Raw genomic sequence first — 25,032 nt, forward strand, 5'->3', positions numbered from 1 at the left:
TCAATGTTTGGGTCTTGGTCTTGAGGCATGAAGGGCTCAAAGGCTGTTCATAGCTTAATCAAGTCCCCCTCTGTACAAGGCTGTCCACACAGGTTAAGAGCATCTTTAGAACCCACCAATAGGCTTTCATTCAAAAGGAAGAACATACATTTTATTTTGGCTGTTATTCATTCTCTACCCAATCCTTAGCCATTCTTTATATGCCTAGGAAAACTTTTTTTAGCCAAGATTTTATTCCTGAGAGAGAACATTGTGAAAAGATTTTTCACCCAAGCTTGATTGTTTATGCTGCACTTTATTCCTCTCAGCCTAAAATCCTGTAAACTCTTGTTGATGCTCCCTGGACCATCTCTGGATTATCTGTCCTCAGCATTTTCTAAATGTGTGTCCCAGGGTTTTTTGGTAGCCTCCATAATGTGAGTAATGCCTTCTAAATAATGGAGCTTGCAGGCTGTGCTGGGAGCAGGTTGTATGTTCCTTCTTCCCAGTCAGCTGCCCTCTTGTTTATTCAGAGTTTCTTGGTTTTGACATTGTTTTGCTTTCCTGTGAGATTTTGCGTTTGTTTTTTTTTTTAGCTATCTATAGTGTGGTTTATTCCATGGTAGCCCATTACAAATAAACACATCAAGAATGTACCTTATTAGGAAAACAATTCAATTCCTGGGCTCCTGTGGACTCATTTGAAAATTAAAACCCTGCAGAGTGTTTTTAATTAAGCTGATGAGTCTACCTTCTTATATCAAAACAGCATCAAAAAGGAAATCAAAGAATTCACAAGTTCTGATTCAGCATCCAGTTGTCACTAAGCATTTTAATGATTTTCTGTCAGCTGTCCTCCTTTAAAAATTTTTGGCAGAATTTCTTCTCCCTCCTGACACAGTTAAAACACAATTCTATCTACAATAATATACAAATAGTCCCTCCTGTGTTGATCAGCAAAAGTTACTTTCTTCCAAAATTTCTTTTTCCAAAAATTGCTGTAGAGTCTTGGTTTGTTGAGCTTTTTTAAAGGGAAAGCTCTTTTTTTTTTACTACTTGCTATCTAATTGCTATCCTTTGAAGGAAAACCAAGAATTTTCCTTTTTTAACAGATAAGAAACTATTAGGGAGCGTGTTCAGTCCTGTGTACCTTATTGACATTGGTTTGAAGTGAGCAGGTAGGAATTTATCTTGGGGTCATGCTGTTAGGTAAGACTTATATTCTATATTTTCATAGTGTGATACTTTTCACATAAATTTTCTGATCCTTTTCACATAAAGTTTTCATCAGCCTTTAATTATAAGAAAGACCTTAAACTTTCTGCTTAAAAACAATGACAGGAGAGAAATTGTTCTCTGGGTTGATGATAGCATTGGTTCTTCCTTCATTTTGGTCCATCAGCTGCATGGCTCTTTTCTCTTTTGAGAATAGTTTTCCAGTTTTGCTGTTTGCTTTTCTTTGCTGATATTCTCATCCTCTTCATGGTTTAAAACAAAAGAAAAGAAAGCAACTCACAGAAGCAGCTGTTAATGCTCTTTTTCTTACTCTTCCCTGTTGTATTTCTACTGAGAGGTGCTTAAACCCTGGCAAAAGATAGGAAATACCGTTATTGGAAATGAGACACTGCAGCTTATCAGCAGCTTATCATCTAATGCTTCTAGTCATCCTTCCAGGTTGTTACTCACAAATTACATAAATGTGATTCAACCAACGCTTCTTTAAATATATATATATATATATGTAATCACACACATATATAGGTACTCTTCTCTTTCCTGTTGCTTTTCTTGAGGCACATTGCCTGTTCACATCCGTACAGGAGTAGGATAATGGCAGTGTGCTGCCAACCCAGCCTGTGAGGGTGGTTTCTTCCAGGAGATGCAGCAGCAGCACAAGTGGGATCACTCTGGATTAGACCCGATTCACTGTGCTCCTTAGTGCACAACTAAACTATCACACAAATTGCTGTATTTTCTACAGCTGACCAGTGTCAACTGGTTAAAAGGCAAGATGTCACACAATCAATATATGTGGCAACCTCCTTACCCACAAGAAACTCCTGTTGGCTGCCATGTCTTTTGCACACACTCACCTCATGTGCATATATGTCCCAATTCCATTGAAATATGCAGACAAACAGTGCAAGGTAGTAAACTAAAAGCAGACTTATTTCAATATGTAGTTATGGTAGTAATTAAAGAATGGTGCTTAAAACAAAGTCATTATCAAAAAGTCACTCACATTTTTTAGACATGATAAATGGCCTTTTTCAGACTCTGGGAGACGGGCAGCTATAAATACATGGGAAAGGTAGAGAAGCTGTTCACCTCCCCAAGGAGAAGGGATCTGTTGGGTACTGTGGAGTGGGCTGGTATGAGCTGTGTGCAGCACCTGCCTGCAAGGCACCAGATCTGTGCTTAGGGTGTTTTTTTCCTCATTCCACCTCAGGCCAGCCCTACATAATACTTATTTTTCTGTGAATAATGCTAAATGACAGTGGCAGGGGAAGGATTTGGGAATGAGGGACCTGTTGTCATTTCTGTTGTGGCATTTTACATACCTTTTACCATTCAAGAAAATGTTCACTTACTCTGTGTGACTTCTCTGTAAATTGGAAAGCTTATCCATTTAAAAAATGGGCAATGTTAATACACCACAGTTCCACTGAAAACAGCAATGGTCACTGAAGTAGCAGCCCCTGGTTAAACAGAGGTTTACCCTAGGGAAGTGATGTTCCTGCTCTTCAAATACTGCAGCACTGTTCTGGGAATATCATACAGCTCAAAGGGCTTGTTTGTTAGTACAGCACTTTTCACTGTGGCTGCTTTTTCTGCAGAGGAGAACTCCAGCAGTTCCTCTGAGATTCTGTGTGTTCCTGGCCTCCCAGCACGGGATGTGCCTTGTCAGCCCAGCTGGCACATGCAGAGTCTGTGCCAGGTCTGCTGGATGCACAGAGAACAGCTCCTTTCTGTCTAACTCTGGCTTCACACCTCTTTCCTTCCAGATGTCCACACAGAAGCAGTGCAGGCAGCCCTTGCTAAACATAAAGAAAGGAAAATGGCAGTCCCCATGCCCTCAAAACGACGTTCATTGGTGGTGCAAACATCAATGGATGCCTACACACCTCCAGGTGAGTATCTCTATTTTTATGTGAATTTTAAAAATGGTTCTTTGTGCTGCTGTGAACTGCTAATCTGTCAGCATAGACAGTAATGGAAATGTCATTTGATGCACACCGAGCTTAGCTGAGGTTTGTTTGAAGAGAAGGTGAACTGAGTAGTGGAAAAGTCAACAGGGACAGTTCACGTGACTGCTTTGCCCTCAGTGATACCTTAGCTTGCACTGGTCCTTTCGGGTTTACAAGGACCTGACTATGGCCAGCTTGTCATGTTTTATGGTAGTCTAAGTTCCTTTCACATTTCTGGTTTATTCCCTAACAATGTAATGTAACATTATCTTAGCAATTAGTTGTGCCATTCCTTTTCAAGTTTATCTGCTTTTTTATCTGCTAGACTGTGAAAACACCCCATATCTCATGCTTCTCATACTCACTGAATCCGGCTGAGACTCCCATTTCACTGAGGACTGGACTTTGTACAATTGGAAAAGTGTCTCACAGACTTTGGGGAGTGAGCTTGAGAAAGTCTTTTTTAATATTCTCTGCTGCCTGGAAATCTTCAGAAGATTCTGTGTTTAACATTATAAAGGAAGACTTTAATTATATCTTTTTTTTTTTTTTGTACAATAGTACGCATGCCATGACCTTAGAGCAGGAGAAGTGCATAGTTAGCAACTGACTTAGTTTCAGGGCTTTCAGAGCTGCAGTTTTCTCATTATGTTTGCCTACCTTCCTGAGATTTTATTTGTGGCATTTTCTTGAGATTTCTGGTATGAATATGAGTTATTTCTGTTAAGATAACCCCAAAGCACTGCAAGTTAACAAGCTGTTTTTAATTACTAGATACTTCTTCTGGTTCAGAAGACGAAGGCTCCGTACAGGGCGACTCCCAGGGAACTCCCACCTCCAGCCAGGGGAGTATAAACATGGAACATTGGATCAGTCAAGCGATCCACGGCTCTACCACATCAACCACTTCCTCCTCCTCCACACAAAGTGGAGGCAGTGGTGCTGCACACAGACTAGCTGATGTTATGGCTCAAACACATATAGGTCAGTATACACATGTGTTGAATGTGTCCAGTTTAACATGAATTTTGACTCTCACATTCAGCTGATGCTGCTGTGTGAAGTCTTACAAAAGTCCTTCCTGTGCTTCTTCTTTGCTTTTTCTTATTTATATCTATTACATGGAGAGAAAGTCATACTTTCCTATTTCAGGAGGGGGAAAAATATTTTAGATTTGGGGGTAAGCTTATGTTGTGGCAAATAGGATCTAGCTATTGGTTGCCAAATACCTTAAAATGTACAGTTGCATGACTTCCATTACTTAGCACTATAAAGGTCTCTGTAGGATTCATCAGTAAGGAAAATCAGTGCATGCATCATTAGGGATTGCTTGCATATGAGTTTCCCCCACTGCTGCACCACTTTAATTACATAGCTTGAGTGATTTTTGATAATTCTGTTAACAGTAGTCCTCTCAAACATTTTTTTCTGCCCTTAATTGAATTTAGAATACTTGAACTGGCATATCTAGCAATTGTACTCCATGGGAGAGACCATTATATAGCTTCAGAGAAGGGATTTGTTATTATTAATATCTTGTTTATTTCCTTTATAAAGACGCTAGGAAGTCAAAACTTTCTTTCCATTAGGGCTAAGCTTCACACACATTATTTCTGAATATTGTGCCATTGACACTGGTCTTTATTAACATGAGGCAGCTGTTTGATTGGATATGTGGAAAGCAAGGCTTTGTTTCCATTCACTCTTCAGCTGCTTTTCATACAAGGCCTTTGCTTTGTGTGTCTTCTTGCTGGGGTGTGTATTTTGGGCTCTCACTAAAAATCTGTTGCAGTCTGTTGGAACAGATAAAGCAATCTTACTACTCTCTTACTACAGTTTTGTGTGACTGTTCTTCAACTGACATTTCCTTTTCAAGAACATGTAATGAGATACATGAAAGCATCTGCTGTGTTCATGACTTTACATGCTGGAATGAGACTACATATCTCTTTGGTTTTGCTATGAGTAGCTTGATGTAACACCTGTATTTTCAGTAATCCTCCCATCATGATCCAGAATGGCTGAATTGCAGTCAGGGGAAGAACTTGTATTGTATTCATAAATTCATGCTAAATGAATGCTTAGAACCTTGTTTTAGAAACACATGCATTGGGAACACGTTAATCATTGCATTTGATTATTTTCTATGACTTCATCTTGAAATGCTACAGGAAATTATAGCATAGAGAATTAAATTTATCCAAACTCTGAAAGGTTGCATTACTCATACACAAAGTCTTAATGTGTCTTTAAATATAGCTTCTTTATAATTTGACATTTTAGTAATTTTAAATCTGGCACAGTACGTCTTTTATAATCACTGAGTTTGTGGTAAATAATACAGCATTTATAGAGCTAAATTAAGATGGCACTACTCTGCAGAAGAGGGAAACTACTGTTTCTTATATGTACATGTTTTATTGTGCCGAGTTGACTAGAAAGATCTTGCCTTTGAAGGAAGCAGTTGAGCTTACCTCAGTGTATGCATATTTTCATTCATTCTGACAATAAGATGCCTTAAATTGCATCTCTTCTTGGACACTAATTGAGCTGTAGTAATGTAAAAGTCATTTGGGCACCAAATCTGATTGATGAGACTGGGATCTTGTGGTTGCCATCAGTCATTGCTAAAATCACAGGAAATGTAAGAGAAGCTGCACAGTTATAACTGTAATATGTATTTCTTCATGGGTGAGCTGCATTCTTTAAGAATTTGAAATGAAATTGCTATTTTGTTTCTTTCCTATCCAAGAAGGTAGAATTCGCATTTAAATGTATTCCAAGAGGTAACAGATTTGAAGTATCCCTACAGAAAGCCTGACTCTTTCCAAGGCAGTGGGCCAGTGATGATAGATGAATAATAATATTTGGTAGGAGTGAAGAGTAATCCTGTTTCTTAAGGCTCCTCAGCTATCAGAGACAGTTTGTTCTTGGTCACAAAGAACATATGTTGCCATGCCTTGATGTTTGTTTGGTCCAGGAGTTGTTCTCCAGAGACAGACCAGCCTGCAAGAGAGAAATCAACTGTATATATATAAAGGCCATACTCTGAAGGTGCCAGTTTTGATAAATACAAATTCAAGGTGCAACGGGGAAGACCTTAATGATAATTCAAAAAAACCCTCCATTCTGATATCCACTAGGATTTTACCTCCGGAGTGCATCACAGAGTGAAAGGGAGATTTTTTTTCCAGTTTAACTATACTAATTTAGTCCTGAGAAGGAATTTGATAAAAAGCTTTGGCTATAATATAATCAGACTTATCTTTGTGAATCATTTGGATAATTTGCATAAGCTATTGTATGATTTGAATGTTATACTGTTCATTTAATTTGACTGCTGCTGCTTTATTGTGGCCAAAGTTCTAGTTTGGGATAGATATCATTTAAATATTTATTCTCAGCTTTAAGATGCTCAGGGGTCTGCATTAAGCAATAGGCAAAATCTTTAGTTTGGCAAAACTAGGTGTGTTCACAGCTGTGTTCAGTAATTAATGAATTTAGCGGTCAAACCAGTGAAGTCTGTTAAAAATATCTGATGTTTTGACCCTTATTTGGGTCAGTATTGTGCAGATTTCTAAGACCTTCAAGCTTTCATTTGTTGGTATTACATGTTTTGGATTTCTATGTATATAAAAATCAGGAACAGAAAGCACACCCCAAAGCTCACAAAGATCATGTGATGAAAATTACACAATTTTTGCTTACCATTGTAAATCTATATATAGTTAATAATCTCGCTTCAAAGTTTTGATCCTATAGGTGCATTTAATGTTTCTTCTATATGCTTCAAATATGTTTCTGTTTGAAAATCAAAGGCTTCTATCCACATTAAAGGCTACATAGATTGCTAATCAAATAAATATAAAACCATGTGCCATAAGCATGGCTGATGGTTTTCAGACAGCTTGGAAATTCTTGTGTTCTGAGGGGGAATGTTAACTTATACAAGAGACTAGTTTAAAATACAATCTGTCACCTGGACATCAATATAAGAAAAACCCAACTAATGGAAGGATCTGCATCTCTGACTCTGGATTTCCCTTCCCTGACAACCAGAAGAGCCACTTTATTTGGGAGTAAAAGCTGCATTTTCTTCAACCACAGTTTTACATGAATGGTTTTTGAGTTCCTGGAGACTTTTCAAATACCTGGTGCTTATGTGAGCTTCTAAAACTCCACTGAAAGTATTCCTCCACTTTTTTGCTTCTCCTCAGATGTGGGGTTTTGTCACTGCACGTGCTCTATCCCCCCATGAATGTGCTCTGCTTTTTTGGGCCTTTGTGATCTTCGTGAAATGGGGTAAATGATGTTGCTCCAGTGGCAGAAATTAAGAGAGCCTTAACTGGAAACAGCTGTTCTGTCTGTGATCTCCTAATGCAAGGATATTGGAAGAGATGGGAATAGGAGGTGATGCAAATATGTATGTTTGATGGAGGAAGTGCTTTGAAGTCATGCAGCTGTCAGTTTCTACTTTTTAGTGAACAGATGTGTCAGGGTCATGATTCTTAATGAAACCTCAAACAATTCTTCACATTACCTGACATAAGACCAAGCAACTCTCTACAGGTTGTGTCCATAGCCAAAGGTTGGATTACTGTTCTGTACCAAAAAAAGCATACATTTCACATACAATAACAATTATCTTTTTCTTTAGAAGTCATTCAGACCAAAACTTTGTATGATTTTAATTTCTTGACTCTGAGATGGTAACTGACCAAAGATTTGTAAATCTAATGGATGAAACTTAGCACTGTAGATAATGCCATGATAAGGCATCTGTTAAGCAGATACTATAAAGGAACACATCAAGACAAACCTCAGTATTCATTTTCTTCAGGATTAAAGTAAATAGCAGCTGGGCAATGAGGGCATGAAAACTCCTTGACTGAGCCATGGTGGAAACCTTGGGAAGAGAGTTTCTTTTAGGCAACTTTAAGTGCAAGTGCTTTTGGTTCAAAAGGAAAGCCTTTTACAAAAGAACAGGACTCTTGTTACGTTCTTTCCCCCTGTGTAACAAAGAAGAATTTGGTTTTAAGCACAGTGTTCTGAAGGGAGAGCATCCCTGCTCATGTATCTTCTGCCCCATGCATTTAAAAAAAAAAAAAAAAAAAAATTATTCTTTCTCTCCACTTCACTTTGCCTTGTAAAGACTGAAAGATGGGAATACTTCACTGGAAAGATGTAAGCAAATACAGCTCACTTTAAAAATACTTTCTCATGTTACTAATAGCTGACTAAGTACAATTATTTTCTTAGTCATGATCTCCCATATGCATTGCAGAACTGCATTATAAGTAAAGAGAAAAAGATAAACATCAGCATTTTTAAATTGACTTAGTTATTGAGTAATACAATCACAATCTATAAAAAGCTCTTGCCACTTAACAGGAAAGGGCAAAAACTTGTGCTGAGTCTAAAATAGTTGATAATGACAAGAAATGAAGACCTTAAATGAAGACATTATTCAAGCAACTACCGGCAAAAATTTCAATCTATTGTACTTCAGTTGGTCACATAGCACAATGTAAGGTGTTTGTTTTAGTAAAATTGTAACAATGGATGTGATCAGAAGAAAAAGCTCCAACTGGACACATGTAGAACTAAGACATTTTTGCGTTGCTCAATAAAAGCCATTTCGTGTCTTCCTCAACCAGATAATACGATTGGGTGATAGGATTGAACCCTTATGATGTTCATGAATATAAACTTTAAATAACAGCTGCAGAAATTAATGTCATGTCTTAAATCTGCATGATGATTTTCTGTCAAATGCTACCTTTAAATGAGAGGCATGCAAAATAAGCATTTATTAGCATCCTTTTCTGGTATGTGTAGCAAAAAAATTAGTTTTCTGTGTTGATGGTGCATACATTTGGGATTAAATGTACAAGAATCACAGTGTTTCAATGTTCAAAACTCACAAAAATTAAAGTGCTTTAAAATTATGTTTGAGATTAAATTTACTGTAGAAGTTGGTGTTCTAGTACTTACAGCACCATAATGCTTAAAGATAGGGTTTAGTAAGAAGCACATCTTGAAAACAGGATTGGAACACCATGACATCTTTCCAGAATTTTTGCATTTCGAAAGACTCTTACCCTATTGTTAAATAGAATGCATTTCTCTTCACTTCCATGGCAGCAGAGTGAAGATCTGCCTTCTTTTGTAACTTAGAGGCTGCTAGGGATCATTTATGTCAATTGAAAGAAAAGTTGTTATTTGCTTGTGGTGTTTATCTCCATCTAATCTAATATGGATGAAAACCTGCAAAAAATTTATGGGACAACCTATAGAAATAACACAAATACATAGGAAATACAGACTGAGACTTGAAAACATGGGAAGACAAACTGTAGTAGCATGCTGAGTTATCAGGCCATGAAAGAGAAAGATTATCTCTGTGGAATTGTTCAGCAGCGCTGGCATGAGTCAGACCAAATCGTGTTTGCCTTCTGGAAGGCAAGGCTTTGTTATGCGGAAGAATTGAAATATCTCTGTCTAAAAATAGCAGACAAGCAAGTGTCCATGAAGAATGCAAAGTTCATGTTTCTTTACATTTTATTTTTTTGCCTCTGGTCTCCAAACCTGCTATGATTGACTTTTTTACTTTCTTAACTAAAACTGACATAGTCAAAATACAGCGGTTATAAAAGTGATATGCATTGGCATTTGCAAGTGATTGACAACATGCTGTGTTCTTTTTACTTAGAAAAACTAACACAGTAATCCATGAGAAGTGTATTTGTCAAGGTCTTTTCTATTTGCAGATGTCCACAAGCTTTAAGTAAAATCAGATGTCAGTGGAGAACTTACAACCTAATTGTATAATTCTTTTAGCCTATTGCTTATGTGATTGCTGTGTTGATGGTGCATACATTTGGGATTAAATGTACAAGAATCACAGTGTTTCAATGTTCAAAACTCACAAAAATTAAAGTGCTTTAAAATTATGTTTGAGATTAAATTTACTGTAGAAGTTGGTGTTCTAGTACTTACAGCACCATAATGCTTAAAGATAGGGTTTAGTAAGAAGCACATCTTGAAAACAGGATTGGAACACCATGACATCTTTCCAGAATTTTTGCATTTCGAAAGACTCTTACCCTATTGTTAAATAGAATGCATTTATCTTCACTTCCATGGCAGCAGAGTGAAGATCTGCCTTCTTTTGTAACTTAGAGGCTGCTAGGGATCATTTATGTCAATTGAAAGAAAAGTTGTTATTTGCTTGTGGTGTTTATCTCCATCTAATCTAATATGGATGAAAACCTGCAAAAAATTTATGGGACAACCTATAGAAATAGCACAAATACATAGAACAGACTGAGACTTGAAAACATGGGAAGACAAACTGTAGTAGCATGCTGAGTTATCAGGCCATGAAAGAGAAAGATTATCTCTGTGGAATTGTTCAGCAGCGCTGGCATGAGTCAGACCAAATCGTGTTTGCCTTCTGGAAGGCAAGGCTTTGTTATGCGGAAGAATTGAAATATCTCTGTCTAAAAATAGCAGACAAGCAAGTGTCCATGAAGAATGCAAAGTTCATGTTTCTTTACATTTTATTTTTTTGCCTCTGGTCTCCAAACCTGCTATGATTGACTTTTTTACTTTCTTAACTAAAACTGACATAGTCAAAATACAGCGGTTATAAAAGTGATATGCATTGGCATTTGCAAGTGATTGACAACATGCTGTGTTCTTTTTACTTAGAAAAACTAACACAGTAATCCATGAGAAGTGTATTTGTCAAGGTCTTTTCTATTTGCAGATGTCCACAAGCTTTAAGTAAAATCAGATGTCAGTGGAGAACTTACAACCTAATTGTATAATTCTTTTAGCCTATTGCTTATGTGATTGCATATATACAGCCCTGTTTTAATTAGTGCAAACTTTATTTATTAAAATTATACTATACATTATAGTTTAATCATTTTTCACATTAACTTTAACGCCTGTTCATATGTTGGGGGAAAAAACCTCAAATGATCTCCTTTCCTCTGCCTTTTGTTTTTCTGCCCTGTGAAATTAGAGGTACACGGTTAAACCTTTTAACTTACTTTTCACAGAAAATCATTCTGCCCCTCCAGATGTTACCACTTACACCTCAGAACACTCAATACAAGTAGAAAGACCCCAAGGATCAACGGCACGGGTGGCACCAAAGTATGGCAATGCTGAGCTTATGGAGACTGGTGATGGTATGTCACAGAACTGAACCAGGGTTATTTTGAGTATCCTGACCTTTTTTGTGGTTACTCTATGTATCTGCTCTTGTTTTTTGGCTGTTCTTCATGGTTTTTTTTTCTGGGCACTTCTCACTTGTAAACACAAAGTTGCAGCACCTTTACAGTTCTAAAATAAGCTGATATCAATGAAGATAGCATAGAGAAATGTTTCTTAATCAGTAGAGCTGACTCCCCATAGAAACTGTTTGGCAAAAAACCCCAGGGAATCTCTTTAGATTTGCCATTATCATGCTGCCTGGTTACATGTTTGAAGTTTTATTCTCTGAGCTTTGTTTGTTTTTGTTTTTAGACAGTTATTTGTAAACCTTCATTATTTACCGCTTCTCTTTTCTAAAACTTACCAAACAATATTTCAGCACAGCATGGAGTTGTTGACCAAGTGTACTGTATCTAAACTTAGCTACAGCTCTAAACACCACTTGGTAAAAGATTTGGAATCAACCTTATGGAAGGGTAAAAAGTTGAAATTCCTGCAATGCAGTGACAGAAAGCTATTAGTTCAGGAACAGATGATGTGCACATTGGAGAGTTTTGCACTCAACTAGAGAAAAGGAAGGGGGAGGTGATTGATGGGACTACATTACAAAAATGCCCCTTGCCCCGGCTGCTGCTCAGAGCTGTGTTTTCCAAAGTGCTCTCAGGGCAAGCATGCTCCCTTTGGAGGCTGCTGGCTGGTGGGATTGGCTGCAGGGATGTTCAGAGAATACAGGGGCATGCTGAAGTAATACAAAGATGTGTAATACAAAGATCCATGTTTGAGATGGATACTGGACAGACGTCCCCTACAGTGTAAAAATAACCCAGAATAAATGACGGGGCAGAGCCTCTGACCCACACTCTTCACCAGGCTGCAGTCTAGTCAGACAATGTTGGTATGGCCAGTGATCATGGGAAGGGCCAGTTCAGTTTTCTCACTGACCATTCCTGAGGCAATTCTGTCAGGGTACTGACATTTGCTGCAGGGACATTTATTCCATCGTGCTTCTCTCCCTCAGTCTGTGTGCTGTTTCCCCTCTAATTTTGCAACGTCGCTCTGACATTATTGTATTGGCTTCATTTACATTAGGTATCACTGTTCCTTTTTGCTTATGTTCTTTGATGTTAAATACTTGAGTCCTGGTATGGCATGAAACTGTAGCTGTGGTGCCTTGCAGTCCTAGACCTTTCCTTCCCGCCGTTGACATCTGGCGGGTGCAGCGTAGCCGTGGACTGATGTCTCCATTGATCCTTGTCCTGCAGGAGTACCAGTGAGCAGCAGAGTGTCAGCAAAGATTCAGCAGCTGGTCAATACACTAAAACGGCCCAAACGACCACCACTACGAGAGTTCTTTGTAGATGACTTCGAGGAATTGTTAGAAGGTAAAATGACTGTTTTTCAAAAGGTTTCGGGATCGCTTATTCAAACTCCGTAAAATGTTTGTCTCTTATGTTGACTTTCTAGAAAGACAAGTAAGCCCTTCCTGTGCTGGCAAAAACCATTGGTATTCAGTGGAAACTGCTGGCAGTAAGCTTGGACATAGTGCTGTGGAGTCAAAAGTGTTTCTTGTTTGCTCAGCTCCTGGTTCTGCTTGCAAAGAAATGACAGAAGAGAGTGTAGGGAAACCTTGCTTTGAGAACATTCAGCTGTGGGTTACAGCCAGTGCTTTGGAACACCAATAAGGGAAAATATATTAGTGAGGGAGCATGTTAAATGTTTTACCACATCCTTTGTGTAACAGTGAAGTATGAAAAATGAACTAAATGTAAGATAGAAACAAAGATAAAGTCAGTAAACGGAACTTTTTTAAAAAAAGACCAATGCTTTGAGAACTAAGATTCGCCAGGATGTGGAAATTTAAATAGTCTTCACAGGAATTTATAAGAAAATGTGTAACAGAACATGACTTAAATCAATCTGTTACTTGTTAAAGTACATTTTTGTCAGTAGCTCTGCAGTTCGTCTCATTACTGCATTTTTTCCAGGAAAAAGTATTCTCCATCTCTCTTTAGGAATAAAGAAAGGTTTACTATTTTGAAGATAAATATATGCATGCTGCCCCAGCAGTTTCTTTCCCTTCTTGTAGAACTCGTGTAAGAGCAAGGACTTTTAATTCCTGAGGTGCATCAGTTGCTTGATCTGTGTTAAAGTTAAAATTAAATTATTCTGTTACATTTCTCTGTTGCTTCTCAATGCCTTCTTATATGTTACTGTTTTCAGAACATTTTGCAAAGGTAACTTATTCTCTTGATTACAGAGGTGTACACAAGGTATAGAATTTACATGGTAACTGTATATCTTTTCATAATCATAAGTTCAACAGCCAGATCCAAACCAGCCAAAGCCAGAAGGAGCCCAGATGTTGGCTATGCGTGGGGAGCAATTAGGAGTGGTCACAAACTGGCCTCCTTCCCTGGAAGCAGCCTTGCAGCGATGGGGAACCATCTCACCAAAAGCTCCTTGCCTAACCACTATGGATACCAATGGAAAACCACTGTATATTCTCACTTATGGTGAGCACTCTGTTTGTGCTTTTATATATTCTGTACAGTGTGTGTAGTAGATGCATAAATGTGGAGTGAAAAAAGCCCTGTAATGATGCACCTGTTCCATTTGTGAGGAAGGTAAGACAGTTCTGAAGCTGTTGATGTCTGAGTATGGGTTGCTGAGATGTTATAGTATGATTTATTGCAAAGGAAAAGAGCTGAGTAGATATACCCATGGAAAAACAGATTATAAATTAAAACCACCTTTTAAATAGAAATGCATCCTAGGTCAGAATTTCCTGAAGATTGATGTCCAAATCCATTGCCTTTGCATGTCACCCAGGCTTTGTTCTGCAAAAGCCTAACCTGGTGTACAAAATTCATCAGCTTCCTGAAGGAGTTAATAGGATTTTTTCCCTTTTTTTACTGACATTGTAGTAAGTGTGATTTGAATTATTTCTCCTGATGGGTTAATTGTACAACTAGCAAATGTACCCCTTGAAATAGATTTGCCAGAATATATTTTAGTGTGACCTTTGGTATGTTCATGTAGTTCAATGTATACTGCTTGACAATGTATTGCAACCAAGAAAGGCCAAATAAAAATAAGCATAAGGATATCCCTGACAAATAACTCCCATATTGCTTCTGATTTTGAGATGTTCAGGGGACATTTGGGAGATGTTCAAAGGAATTATTATGAATAACTGTCAGACTTTGAAAGTGAGTTGGAACATTTCTGTATGCTACTGATATGGATATAAAAAATTATTTTGCTTTTTTATTTCTACCTTCTCAGGGACTTGGAGTTCTGTGCAGAGAATGTTGTTACATGCTCTGATATAGAGGTCTGTCTGTTTTGTTCAGTGCTGAACATTCATTTCCATTCAGGAGTCAAACCCAGATGGTCTCTGGCCAAAAAGTTGTCTGCTGCAAGTTTGGCACTGCAAATATAGTTAAAGGCTTTTAAAGCATAAGAGAACCTTTGCAACTGAGGGTCATGCATGAAACATTTTCCCTTCAGGTACTTCAGAGTTTAGAAGGGACTTAATTTCAGGGGCAAACATATGATTCACCACTGATGAATGTTTTTCTTCCTTAAGGACATTTACTTGAAACTAGGGAAGAATTTTAAAGTTTGCAATTACATGTTTGCAGAAGTCATGTCATCTACTGAATGCTTTAAATAAATTGGACAGGAAAGGAAATTAAGCTGTTACTGAGAATCAGACCATTTTTCTGAATTTGGGATTCTGTCCAGAGAGTCTGAGCATATGTCCTGCTTTGCCTGAGGCTGTAGGGTGAGCAAATCAACTCAAGAAACATATCTGCATGGCTCATGCAGCCACCTAGCCTGCTTCTCTATTCTAAAATAACCCTTTCCTCTTCTGCATTGTCTGAATCTTGAGAAAAGTAGGACTAAAATTTGTGTTTTCACACCTTTCATTTGGCAGCACTTTGGGATGTAGTTTTCCTGTTGCCTGTCAGTAGTTTCCTGAGATCAGAAAAAAAATCAGTTCTTTTTTTCTTTTTTTGCCTTTTTTTTTAATAGATAAAAGAAATTGCAAGCCAAAACATTTCATAGATTTGCTGAATTCTTCTCTGCTGGGTGCATTTAACACTGATATTATTTTTCATTGGAAATGTTCATTTAATATGCCATAAGAGTTTCCTTAAATGAAAACTGCTTTGGAAATGTCATTAACAACACAGCCACCTGCCATTTCACTGGTGACTTTATGAATGATTTTGCTGTAGCTGGTCCACCTTCTGTACCTGCTATATTTTAGCAATTGCAGGCATGGCAGTTTTTAACTTGAAAATTAATAGACATTAAGCCTCGAAATCATTAAAGACACTTCTACTCATGACTTTTTATCCTTGTGCATAGTTCCACTGGCCCTGGTAGTAATAAACTTTTGAAAGATGAGCTTAGCCACAATCCTGCCACATGATATTACTGTGACACTCAATTTCTTCATGTGCTTGGTATGATCAGGTGACTAAAATTTTAACTATCCACCCTGATGATTTTCAGTAGCCTCTAGTTTGTATTCCACAGTTATTTAAAGAAATACCATTACCAGGAATCTTTGTATATTTCACAAATATTAATAATTTTAAGAATAATTCTAATTTTCCAGAGTTTTGGTTTTTTGAGATCTTATCATCACTTGCACCTCCTCTTGAATACTTTACCACTATTTACTGTTTTGCTTCAGTCTCTTCTCACACCCCCTTGTTGTCATGGAAATCCTCTCTCTTTATCCTCCAACTTTCCAGTTAAGAAGAGGCTTCTCTTTGATGTTTTTTGATTTCATTCTCGGTATATTCTCCAGGTTTTTGTCCCTGCATGGCTGAATTGCAGGTTTGTCTGCTTATTCCACACTTTTTTCCACCTTTCCAAGATGATTTCCAGGAATGTCTTTGTAGCTCTCAGCTAGATCAAGGCCCATCTTGAGCAGGAATCCTAATGCCCTTAACACCAAGCAAATTTATCCTTAACACCAAGCAAATTTATCCTTAACACCAAGCAATCTTTTGTGGATTGTTGTAGACAATATTGCCTTCCCATCCATCTTTGAGGCTTTAAATAGAGTACCATACACAGCCAGACATTTCTTTCTTTCTTTATTTTACAGCCATTCTGTGTCCAAACCTCACAGGTTATTTTAGGAGGAAATCTTTTCAAATTGAGGCCTTTTGCTGCAACTACATGGTGAAACCTCATCCCATCTGTGACCTTGGTCTCAATTCTTACATCAGGCTCTCTTGTGGCCCTGAAAAGCATAGTGCTGGCTTCTTGCATCTATCCAGGATGCTTTCTTATTTGCCCTTGGTGGCCTTGAGTGCTAAAAAGGAGTTCTGAGAACCCACAAAATTCTGCTTCTCCAAAGTCTTCCTCACAACTTCCCTTTGCTGTGCCTTCCAGAGACACCTCTGAGGGCTCAGGAACGAGGCCAGGCTGTGATCTGCCATGGCAGACAGAGGTGGTCAGTGTTGCAGGGACCACCTTGTGTGCTGCACTGGGATGGATTTCTCCCCTGAGGATGCTGATGTGGATATCTGTTCATGTGGCTTTGATTGGGGAGTGCTCCAGGTTGTGAGGGGCTTCTGGGCCAGGAGGGGAACCATTTTAAAGAAGTTGCACTTCCAGCTGTTCCTTAAAATCATTCCTGCCCTTCCATTTCTCTGCAGGAGTTCATCAAAGCCTTGTTATCTCCTCTGTCTTTTTCTGCATGTTTTTTGAGCTTCTTGTCTTCATAGCATGTCAGGACTGGTTTTTTTCCACGTGTCTCAGATTACTTTAGATAGAATAAATGTATAACTGCACTTACAGACTTGATCCTTTTTTTCAAGCAAGTGTTTGAAGCGTTTGCCTCAGTTCTTGAAGCTCTTCTCAGTGCCCCAGTTGTAATCTTTATTTAATGTACTCAAAATTCTTAAATTCTTTCTAGTGAATGAAACACTATGAATATCACTTATTTCTCAAATATTTTGTTCCTCTGGGAACTTGTTTAAGTGGAGAACATCTTAGTTAAGTTATTCTCAATCCCTTTATAAAGCAAATCACTGAATATGCATAAATTGAAATGTCTGAGATATGGGAAGGAAATATGTCTTTATCAGGTTTTATGAGAGCCTGAACTTTGACTAGCAAAGTAATGTGTTCTTTGAGGAAAAGGAAGACAATTTCTGGCTCAAAGTTAATCAGAGTAGTGAGGCATCTAGTTTTGGTATTAATAATTAACTGCTTAGTGATTTCTTAGAGAAGAAATGTGAATAAAGGACAAATAAATCCTGTGTAGTTCTTATGATACCAGAACTACTTTTCTTACTTAAAATGATTATTCTAAGGAAAACGAGAACAGCTGGGAAAAAAGTAAAGTGTTGAAAGTAATTAACCAATAAAAAGTTTTCAGCTTTCTTTTTGTAACCATTGTTAAAAACAACAAAATGAGTACAAGTTAAATTTGTCTGATTCAAAGAATCTAATTTCCTTTATCTAACACTATTTGTAATCAGATTTTTTAAACCATTTTCAGTAGCTCTGATGTAGTGTTTGCCACATCAGAGGCCCATCAGGGACATCAAGGCTCAGAAAAAAGAGCAGATGTGACTCTCTGGGCAGAGGACAGTTTCTTCCATTTGAATTCTGTGGAGAAGGAAACGCTTGGCAAATGGTATTTGTTTGCAAATGAATTGTTGATTTTAAAAATAACTTTAAAGCAACTGTGAACATTTTGGAGCCAAAGGGATCCTGCCTCAGCAGAGGTGATGTTGCTCACACTGGAGATATCCTAGCATACCTTAAAACAGGCCAAAACAGGCCAAAACCAGCCAACCCCAAGCTATTCTGCACCTGGTGTGCAATGTGCACCCTTTCCTGACCTTTCTGTGAGAATGTCCTAGACCAGGAATTTCACAATTATCAGCAGGAGAGAGACAGATTCAAGATGCTTCTGACCAAGTAGCTGCATAACCAAACTGTCCTTACCTCTGAAATAACTCAGGACTCACAGAAGTAGGAATAGTCATGGTTTAAATCCCCAGACAGATATTAATCTTATGATTGTTCAATACTTTAAATCTTTATTTCTTTAATAAAAAACCTGAAAATTGCTGAATTATATGATTCAGACTTCAATATCAAGCACTGTAATAGCAAGGATGCCTCTATTCTGAGTGTCTGGAGTCCTTCATTCTCTGCAACAGAATATTTTTGTTCCTTTTCTTTGAATTTTTTATCCCAAAAAACAACAACTTCATTTTCTTTTTAGACTGAATCTAAAGAGTTCATGAAGAAAGGATTACCAGAGTAGTAAAGCTGCAACCATTGCAAAGCAAAAAAAAAGCCCCTTTACCTGCATAGCGTTAGGAAGTTTGCCATTTACACTAGATTTAATAAATGCTCTTGTTTCTATTAATACAAGGAGTGTTGTACCGTGGTATTGAGAAAATGAATATTTGACAAAATTATTTGCAGTTAAACTTTGGCAGTCTCGCAGTTGCTGTGCGTGGAGATTGGTAAGCAACCACTGGTTTGGCTTTGTTGAGTTAGTGCTGTGTGGTTCTGAAAAGTGTCCTGAAAATGATCAGGAAATTCATTGTGGTTTGTTTTCTGAGTTTTCTTCCTGATACAGCTTTTCTATTAAAACCTTCTTTACATTCAACACAAACATTTAGTCCTTTTGCAGATTTGGAAAGGAAGAGGAAGGGGATTTACCTCAGTGTCATGTGGAAAATACCTGATTTTTGTTAACAGATCCCTTTTTGTGTGTTTTTTAACACCTTTTGGTTTCCTTTATCTTCACACTGTGTTGCTTAACCAGATGGAACTGGGTATTAACTACCTTCACTTGCTAAATTTTATTGCCATCTGAGTAGACTTAAAAAAAAAAGATGACTGATTACAAAACATATCCTTGCTGATGCAGAGTTTATACTGTTCAGCTAAATCAAAACCCCAGTGGCAAGAGAAAAGCTCCTAGCTCCACATGGGTACTAGCAGTGTTTGTCACAGCTGCCAGAAGGCAAGATGCTGTTCTCCATCCTGTCCTTCCCAGCACTTCTGCACATTGATGTCTGCAGGATATGGCTCAGATTCAGAGGCAGAGTGGTGCTTGCTGTTACTCACTGGACAGTGGGAGCTCTCTGCTCAGTTTGCAAGTGTGTGAAGAGCCTGAAAGGCTTTCCTGCAGAAGCATGCTGCTAGGGCATGGCAGTCTGGCAGCAGCACTCTGGCAAAGTGACAGAAGCGGCTAAGTGAAAATCTTTAGAGGAAGATTTATTTCAGTAAATAAGCAATTATAAGTTAGGCAGTCATAGGTGGACAGAAAAGCTCTGTTTCTTACCATCTTGTGGACTTATACAAGATTTTGGAAAGCAGCACCACAATTAGCAGCTCAGTGGGAGGTAGGAACAAGGTAATACATTGTAGTAGTAACAAGGTGTGCATCAACTGCCTGTTGTTGGGGTTTTGTTTTCCAAAATTAGCTAGGGGAATTTTACCAGTCTGCTTTGTATGGGAAATGGTTTTGTGACCTGAAAACTGAGGGGTAATTCATGTTCCTAAACATCTAGTGCCCTCTGATACCCACGATATGTGATGTGTCCCACCACTGGGTCTGCAGAACCTGGGCCCCTTCCAGAGGGAACCCTTGTGCCTTAAACACCACTGGACACTTCTGTAGTTGAAATAACAATCCTTCATTTTTTAAATGCAAGAAAGTAGCTGTTAGTGTTTTTCTAGTGAGATCAGGGCCTGACAGGCACAAATCCTGTGCTGGTGTGGTGGGTAGGAATGTTGATTGGAAGGACCCTGCTGCAGTGGGGATGGGCACAACAATGCCAGGAGCAAGAGGGCTCGCAGGGTGTGGTGTTTATGGCAGGGAAGCAGCAGGGCAGCTCTAGGCTCCAGCACCTGTGCTCTGCTGCAGAAAGGGCTGAGGCATGTGGCATGGCCGGGAACGAGGAGCTCTGGCACCGAGCTGGGACACGGGCTGCTCTGCTCGCTTCCAAATGAAGCTGTTGCTTGACTTTCCTACATCCTCCCCTGTGTCTTCAAGCCAGCTGAGGAGATTAATGGCAATGTGTTTGTCCGAGGAGGGCTGGGGCTTTTTTGAACTTGGGCTGAGGACAATGGGACCTGTCCCCGGTGGCCCAAGCAGATTTCCTCTGCAGCCCGTGGAACGAAGCGATTTATCCCGCACAGGATGGGCCCTAAGCCCCATCTCAGAGTGACAGCCTTGGCTGGAGCACAGCTGGCCTCCTCACCAGGCCTCCCACTCCCACAGCACAGATGTGGCACTGTGTGCAGGTCACAGCAAGGTCACAGCATCGGGATTTGCGCGAGAGGTTTTAGCAATCGGCTTTTTTTCCCAGCAGCGTCTAATCTCTCAAGTTTGCAAAGGAAGAGTTGTTCTGAATTGCAGCCTAGGCAGAACCAAGGAAGGAAACACTTCAAAGATTTCCTTCTTTATAACATCCTCCGTTTCTCAGAGCTGTTATCCTGCAGAGTCCTTTGTGTTTCTCTTGGTGTCAGGCCGGGAGGGCAAACAGCCAAGGTGACCAAACAGAGCCACAGTTCAGTCCACGTCTGGTCAGAAGTTTGTGCCCCATCCAAAAGCCACTGATCTGCCCTTGATCATCCATACATTCCTAGCTCCAGCCTCTGGGTTCTGCTCCTTTTGTGGCCCTTTTTTAATTGAGTTTTTGGAACACAGCTATATACCCTGTTAGAGAAATTGCAGAGTTCCTGTTCAACAATTGAGTTCAAGATCTGCCTGGACTTTGCTCTGCTTGCTCACCAGGGTGCCTGGGGGTCCCTGCCTGCCCCTGGCAGCCCGCACTGGAGCAGAGCTGGCAGCAGCTGAGGGCAGGCAGAGCCTGCAAGCGTTGGAGTGACATTATAGAGCTTGTAAGAGCTTTGTGTTCCAGCCCCTTCCCAGCTGAATGCAAGCAAGCTCCTTCGCTTCAGTTTTCCACAGTTTCATACTCAGAGGCATGTGTGCCTCAGATACTTAACACAGGTTGGTATCTCACCAATAAATAGACAAAGAAAGGGCTGTGGCGACAGAAAATTCAAGCATTTTCTGGCCACTAGAACGTATTGCGGCCATTTTTGTGCAGTTCAAAGTGTATTCCAGAAACGTGAGGAAATAGGAAGGCAGTCTTTTATTATCTGTGTCTTAGAAGATGAAATAAAATTTTTGCAATAAAAGAGCATCATGACAAAATGTTTTTAAACTTATTTAAAACTCACTTGAAACAACTCCTTTAAATGTTCTTAGACTTTGAGAGAACTTAATTTTGGCATTTATCCAGGACTCTTAGGTGGAGATGATTGTATAGCATACCTGGGCACCCCTGAAAGAATGCATCTAAATACTGTAATATGAATAGCACTTAAATTTAAAAAAAAATATTTGATGGTACATTTGATAGATGAAAAATTGGTGTGAATATGTCACAAATGTAAATTTAAGACTAGTAACAGATTTAATCTTTAGAGCTCAGACATGACTTTTCACAGCAGCTCCTTCAAAGTTCATTTCAAGTTTAAAAGTGTTTTGTGTAAAGATGGTTCTCTTTTGCAATTCAGAACTTTTTTGAGGTGTTTGATTTCCATTCTCCAATACTCTGTATCATTACTAATTGCTCTTTTAAGTTTGTTGCCACTGAAGCTTTAATGCTTTCTTAAGGCATCCTTTTTTTATCCTACTCACTTGTCAAGTTCAAGTGTCAACTGTAGCAGCAGGGAGGATTTCAAAGCCTTTCTTTCCATCAAATGCAGGTAGTTGTGTGAGAGTTAATCCTGCAGACATACTCCTGTATCTGTGCTGAGTTTCCAGTGAAACAGAATTGTGTTCCTTTCTAAGCAGTAAGACAGTTCAACATGCAAATACTTTAATTTTAATAAATTAAAAACTTTGCAAAGCATAGTTTAATGATACTATATTACTGTTTTCATAAGAAATAATTGCATTTAGTGCTTTCTCCATAACAAGCAGCAGTGACCCTTCCAATTTTCCATAAGTGGGAAAAAAAGAAAATCTGGCCTTCTCATCTTACTTTATATTTACATCAGATTTGCACTTAAAAATGATTCAGTAGTATTGCATTTTATAACCAGGATGTGGAGGTTCTTATTATAGCAACTGCTCGGCTTAGTTATAAATAGCAATAGCATTTTTGGGGCCTGAACTGCTGAACTCCATTGGCAATCCGTTGTCAGAACCTATTATGGTTTCAGTTATTGGTGGGCATGAATTAAAGATTTGTTACTGTCAGATTGAATAGTGCTTAAAGGCAGTACCTGGGCCAGCCAAGCACAAGGGCTGTTAAACTTGGTGCTGTTCACATGGAAGTAACAAGGTCTCCAAACAAAGGGCACCTGGGAAAGCAAAGATGCCAGTCACTTGAAGGATTAATGAAAGGCCTGAGGGCAAAGAGGTCTTGGGGACAGAATTTTTCTTTATTTAATATTGGGGTGGGGACTTGATATGGATTAGATAAGAGTGGTGCTGGAAAGGTGAAGAAAGGGAGGAGAGAGACAGTGAGGTGGGGTAACTGGGGCAAGTGAAATGAATGAGAGAAGGGACGGTATGGGAGCAGGTGAGAAGAAAAAAACAAGTTAAATGGAAAAAGGCCCAGGATTAAAAGTGAAACAGCCATATGGATGTGCTAAGGTTCAGAGGGTCCCTGCTGCTTCAGTGTGCCCCTTTGACTGTGGGATGTTTTCTGTTTGTTGGGGTTTTCTTTTCTTTGCCTCTGCTTCTTGGGACTCTTTTCCTTTTTCCTTGGTGAGAGAATTGTCATGCTCAAAACAGAACATCACCCTTGAGGTCAGTCTGTGCTGAAATGTGCCGTGCTACGGCTAAGGTGGTAGGGTGATGTCTGGACTTGATGAGGTACCAGCCCCTTCTAACAGTTCATTTCAGAGTCAAGATCCAGTTTTCTCCAAAGTAAAACACTTCTGCCATAAAGAAAGCTATTTTCACTTTTCTTTTTGTTTTTAAAGTGCTGCTGTCTTGAAAAAAGAAGTTCAAAGAAAACTTCTGATAAGTATTTAAGTATTTCCAGTAGTCCCAGTAGTGGTGTCATATTTAGTTGGAAAACTAATATAAATGCTCCTACTCTGTGTTTTCACCTTCTCAGGTACTCTTTCTCTTTAATAATCTTGTAAAACACAATAATTTTTATATTAATTTAGAAAATTTTGTGTTAATAGGCAAACTTTGGACCAGAAGTATGAAGGTTGCTTACAATATACTACATAAATTAGGCACAAAACAAGAACCAATGGTACGACCTGGAGACAGGGTGAGTATCTCAATGATTATTTGTAATAGTTCAAATCCAATATTGGCAAAGAGAGAATGAGGTATTTGGGGTGCTGAGAGGAAATTAGTGAAGAGAAATAATGGGGTGTGGGACAGGGTGCTGAAATCTGCTGTTGCCTGCCTAAGACTGATCATTCAGACAGATGTTTTGAACTGCATATTAAGTAACCTGAGCTGGTACCCCCTGAACTTGAAGTTGTGGCAACATTAACAATAAACATTCCCACAGAAAGTGATTTTTGGACATTGAACAACAGTGTTTAGCAAAAGCTTGCTTATGGAGCCTGGAGGTGTCATGTGGATAAAAAATTGACTTACTAATGACTTTGTAGTTGTTGAGATGGTAGAAACAAGAGAAGCATTGTGGAGGACAAAGACAAGCAAAGTCAGCACATTTTGGCAGCCAGTTGAATAAATAAATGACGCTGACTGGTAACAGAGAGAATATTTCCATTCCTGGTTCTGACTCTGATGCAGCTACTGCTAGAGGCTGAATCTAAGTAGATGGATAAAGCCCACAGAGAGCAAGAGTTGCAGGGGTAGGACTTGGAGATGTTAAATGAAGACAAGAACGTCCTATGGTTTTGCTAACAATGTACTTACAAACCTACCCCTTTGACTGCCAAGGCTGGCTTAGCCTGCTGCTCATTTTCTCTGCCAGAGTGTGTATAGAAAATTCCACAGGTCCCATTCCAGTTTGGATCTAAGCCATGGAATGGATATTCCAGAACAAATTTGTCAGAAATGCAAATTTTAGTCCTGCCTTAGCACTTAGAGTTGTGGGTGTGGGATTAAGTTTCCCCCTCCAGTGTCTGATAGCAATTCTCAAACTGTTGATCCTCTTGTGCCACATGTGAGAAACATGTCTGCTTGCATTACACATGTCTTAGGGCTTCAAAAATGAAAGTATGCATTAATGCTTCCCAGAAGGAAAAAAAAGAGGAAAGAACCCAAAAGTGACAGTCCTTCCTGTTTCTTTTTGAAATAAATCATAAATAAATTAACTAAGGGATCTCTAGATCCTTAATCTAAATTGCTTCCTACAATGGCATTCAGCCAGGACTAGGATCTGAAGACTCTCTTTTACTTGATTTACAAGTGTGTCTCTCAGCAACAGCAGAAGCAGCAAGTTATTCAAGTGTGCACATCAAAACAGTCCACCCAGAAATCTCCAAAAGAATAAAGTTCACCTATGGGCAATGTGCATCTCTCCTTATTTACTGTGTACTGCCTGCCCATCTTCATAGTCATTTTCTGCAGCAGTCACTGGCATCTCCTAATGTCAAGAAAGGATTTGTGGATAGTTCA

General features: G+C 38.9%; 1 protein-coding gene across 5 annotated transcripts in view; it reads left to right on the forward strand.

Annotated features, from left to right (window-relative positions):
* The window catches only part of DIP2C (disco interacting protein 2 homolog C), a 310,628-nt gene that overhangs the window by 192,446 nt on the left and 93,150 nt on the right, over nt 1–25,032 (forward strand). For 4 of the 5 annotated variants that reach the window (XM_041408487.1, XM_041408489.1, XM_041408490.1 and 1 more), the window contains 6 exons: nt 2,985–3,110; nt 3,942–4,151; nt 11,237–11,368; nt 12,656–12,775; nt 13,709–13,906; nt 23,613–23,704. In XM_041408487.1, the coding sequence (XP_041264421.1) occupies nt 2,985–3,110; nt 3,942–4,151; nt 11,237–11,368; nt 12,656–12,775; nt 13,709–13,906; nt 23,613–23,704 (878 nt within the window). The remainder of the gene's footprint in view (nt 1–2,984; nt 3,111–3,941; nt 4,152–11,236; nt 11,369–12,655; nt 12,776–13,708; nt 13,907–23,612; nt 23,705–25,032) is intronic. The other variant, XM_041408488.1, reaches the window with a different exon arrangement.

This window comes from Onychostruthus taczanowskii, unplaced genomic scaffold (genome assembly GCF_017590055.1).
Source record: "Onychostruthus taczanowskii isolate IOZ18803 unplaced genomic scaffold, ASM1759005v1 scaffold3, whole genome shotgun sequence".
Lineage (NCBI taxonomy): Eukaryota > Metazoa > Chordata > Aves > Passeriformes > Passeridae > Onychostruthus > Onychostruthus taczanowskii.